The sequence below is a fragment of the Pleurodeles waltl genome, chromosome 11 (genome assembly GCF_031143425.1).
Source record: "Pleurodeles waltl isolate 20211129_DDA chromosome 11, aPleWal1.hap1.20221129, whole genome shotgun sequence".
NCBI lineage: Eukaryota > Metazoa > Chordata > Amphibia > Caudata > Salamandridae > Pleurodeles > Pleurodeles waltl.
Window position 1 is genome coordinate 550,781,824 of NC_090450.1, and position 3,856 is coordinate 550,785,679.

The following is a 3,856-nucleotide window of genomic DNA, read 5'->3' on the forward strand; positions in this document are numbered from 1 at the left end:
TCAGATACTGGTTACGCTTTGTTCCAGTGTTTTTTCCTGTTCATTTGTGGTCTTGTATCCTACGTATTGATTTTTGCCTTTCTTCCAGGAATTTCCTTTTTGAGGTTTTTTCCCCTTTGTAGGGTTTTTTTCCCTCTGGCACTACTTACGAAGGACACGGACTGCCCTTGGCGTTCCTATCGCCTGCAGCACAGTGGCTACCAGAAAGAGTCGCCCTTACCTGGGCCAAGGCAGAACATTCAAGAACAAGAACCTCGTCACTCGTTCAGCAGACTCCAGGCTCAAGCAACTCGTAAGTCGTGACAGATTGCAGCGCCCAATAAACCCGACTTTGTCTAACACGATGGATGATACAGGGGCGGCGGCTGCAGACCCTGACCAGTCCCTTCTGGCAACCATTCAGTAACAGGCTCAGGAACTGCAACAATTACAAAACAATAATGTTGCCTTACGACAAGCTTTGGCCTTCCACAGTACAGATGTTCCCACCGTTTCTACCTCAACTCCTCGGTATTCCGGTGAACCAACAAAGTTGCAAGAGTTCTTAGATGCTTTGACTGTTTACTTTGCCTTCCGACCCACACAATTTTCTCACAACAAGACAAAGGTGGGTTATCTTATCAGCGCCCTATCTGGTCCTGCCTTGGCCTGGGCGACTCCGATTATATCATCCAATGACCCAGTATTGTCTGATTATCCAGCCTTCATGAATTGTTTTAAACAGATGTTTGGACGTCCAGGATTAGAGGCCTCCGCTAAAGAAGCACTCTGTGACATCCAACAAGGCTCTCAAGATGTCCTCCAATATATAACACGTTTTCGACAGTTATCCTATTTCGTAGAGGGCTAAAAGAGGAGATCAAGGACGAGTTAGTGCACTCCACCTGAGTAGAAGATCTTTGCGGTCTGATGTATTTAGCTCTTTCCATCGAATATAGTCTCCAAGAAAGACGTTTGGAAAAAAGAAGAAATAGAGGACCTTCCCAGTTAAGCACCTCACGTGTCTTTTTGCACCGTCCGGAGGAAACTCGCACTCCCCTCAGAGAAACTGAAGGTGAACCTATGCAGGTGGATACTACTCGTGGCCCACTTTCCTTCAGTGAACGTGAAGAAAGATGGAAAAAGGGATTGTGCCTTTATTGTGGTGCTGCTGGTCATATGCTCTGTACATGCCCGTTCGTCCTCTAAAGCCATAGGGAAACGCTACTTCCCGTCCTCTGTAAGAAGGGAGGGGACGGGATCATCTGCCATTAGTTCTTTCAAGGACAATGCAACCAATTTGTTCATGTTACCTGTAACCCTGCAGTTACCCGACGGTCGTGAGGAGAGGACAATGGCCTTACTTGATTGTGGTGCTAGTGGCATTTATATGGATAAATCCTGGGCCACAACACAACAAATACCAACACGACCCAAGCATGTCCCGGAACAAGTACACACTGTGGATGGGTCCTTAATATCCTCTGGTCCAGTTAATACTACTACTCTGATTCTAAGTCTACAATTTGGGAAGCACCAAGAACACGTCTCCTTTGACTTAATATCATCTCCCAATCATACTATAATCCTAGGAATTCCGTGGTTCATAAGACATAATCCTTATGTAAATTGGGAAACCAGGACTATTTCCTTGTCCTCTCAGTTTTGTCATGAACATTGTTTTGCCTCAGACACTTACTGGTCACCCAAGAAAATGATACCTTCTGAATCCACTACAGGTTGCTCCATCAATACAGTCCAAGGGGTCCCCGATCACTATTTGGACTTTCAAGATGTATTCCAAAAACCATGCAGACCTGTTTTGCCACCACATTAAGATTACGATTGTACAACTCCCCTGGAACCTGGGTCGATCGTTCCCTTTGGGAGAGTGTATTCTCTCACGGAACCTAAAACGGAAGTTCTCAAAGATTACCTCTAAGAAAATCTACACAGCGGTCTTATCGTACCATCTTCCTCTCTGGCTTTTTTTGTACCCGAGAAGACTAAAGATCTTCGTCCCTGCTTGGATTTTCGTGGTTTAAATAAGATCAGTGTAAAGGACTGTTATCCTTTACCTCCCATCAAAGATTTTCTGGAAGCGGTCAGAGGGGCACAACGTTTTACCAAATTAGATCTGCGTGGAGCCTACCACCTTTTGCGCAACAAGAAAGGAGGTGAGTGGAAGACTGCCTTTCAAACCCCATTTGGTCATTTTGAATACAGGGTTATGCCTTTTGGCCTCACTAATGCCCCCTCCATATTCCAAAGATTTATGGACTCTGTGTTCTCCGATCTAATGAACCATACAGTAGTGATCTACTTAGACGATATCCTTGTATATTCTAGACGTCCTGAACTTCATTCTACACACGTTAAACAAGTCCTCCAAAGACTCAGGCAACATCAACTGTACTGTAAACCAGAGAAATGTGAGTTTGATAAAACCGAAGTCCAATATCTGGGTTATCACATCAGTCCCACTGGAATATCAATGGATCTGGAAAAGGTACAAGCCATCCTAGACTGGCCTTCCCCTTCCTCCTTCAAGGAGACCCAATATTTTCTAGGACTGGCCAACTTTTATTGTCAGTTTATCTTTGACTTTGCGGAACAGACCAGTCACATTACCCAAACATTAAAGAAGGAGAATTTACGCAATGGATTTATCTGGACAAGGACGGCTGAAGCAGCTTTTCAAAGTCTAAAAAAGGCCTTCACTCAAGCACCAATACTGAGACATCCAGACACCAGCAAACAATTTATTGTTATTGCTAATGCTTCCGAATGAGCCATCAGAGCAGTATTACTCCAACAAGACGATGATTTAGAACATCCAGTTTTTCATCTGTCCCATGTACTCTCTGTGTCTGAACATTACTCAGTATTGGAAAGGGAATTATTAGCCCTTAAGACGGCCTGCCAAGAGTGGAGACAATTCCTTATGGGGTTCAAAGAACCTTTCGAGGTGAGAACGGACCATCGGAATCTACAATGTTTACGTAACTTTCAATGCCAGAACAGTCGTCAGGCTCGATGGGCCTTTTTATTTAGTCAGTACGACTTCTATGTCACCTACATTCCTGGATCCCAAAACATACTAGCTGATGCTCTGTCTCGCCGTTATCCAGATTGTACTCCTACCCCATCACAGTATCTACTTGAGCCTAGCAAGATCATTGGTGTAGCTCAATCATTCCTGGATGAGGTACAACTGGAATATGCAAACCTTTCTGAACAAGAACTTGAGGACTTAAACCCCCAAATACATAAACAGAAGGGATATTATTATTATAAGGACCTTTTGTTTCTCCCTACAAGAAGAGTACGAGAAAAGACACTGCAGATGTGTCATGATTCCCTGATTGCTGGTCATAGAGGTATCAAGGCCACGCAAGAATTACTCTTGCGATCTTTTTGGTGGCCTACTTGGAAATTGGATGTCAACAGTTATGTACGGGCCTGTCCCATATGTGCCCAAGTAAAGATACCCCGTACCAGGCCAGCGGGATTACTGCTACCGTTACCTGTTCCACCAGCTCCGTGGCACACCATTTCAACTGATTTCATGTGTTCCCTACCTCCATCAGCAGGAAATCAGGTTATCATGGTAACAGTAGATTCCTTTACAAAGATGGCTCACTTCACTGCCCTGAAGAAATTACCTACCTCACAAGAACTAAGCCAAATATTCATCCACCATATTTTTCATCTACTTGGACTCCCGCACAGTATTGTATTAGACAGGGGACCTCAGTACATCTCTTGGTTTTGGAAACATTTCTGTAGGACCTTGAACATCAATGTAGCGTTGTCATCTGGTTTCCATCCACAAACCAGTGGGCAAACTGAATGTCTCAACCGAGGACTAGAGCAG

General features: G+C 44.3%; 1 protein-coding gene across 1 annotated transcript; it reads left to right on the plus strand.

The window, feature by feature from the left end:
* The first annotated feature begins 2,254 nt into the window (after window positions 1–2,254).
* LOC138265118 (uncharacterized) lies at window positions 2,255–2,770 on the plus strand. Its single transcript, XM_069212658.1, has one exon. It carries the CDS (start codon window positions 2,255–2,257, stop codon window positions 2,768–2,770), a length of 516 nt encoding a protein of 171 aa, XP_069068759.1.
* The last annotated feature ends 1,086 nt before the right edge of the window (window positions 2,771–3,856 follow it).

Excerpts from the sequence above, each read along its gene's own strand:
- LOC138265118 (XM_069212658.1), top strand. The coding sequence starts at position 2,255 with ATGGACTCTGTGTTCTCCGATCTAATGAACCATACAGTAGTGATCTAC.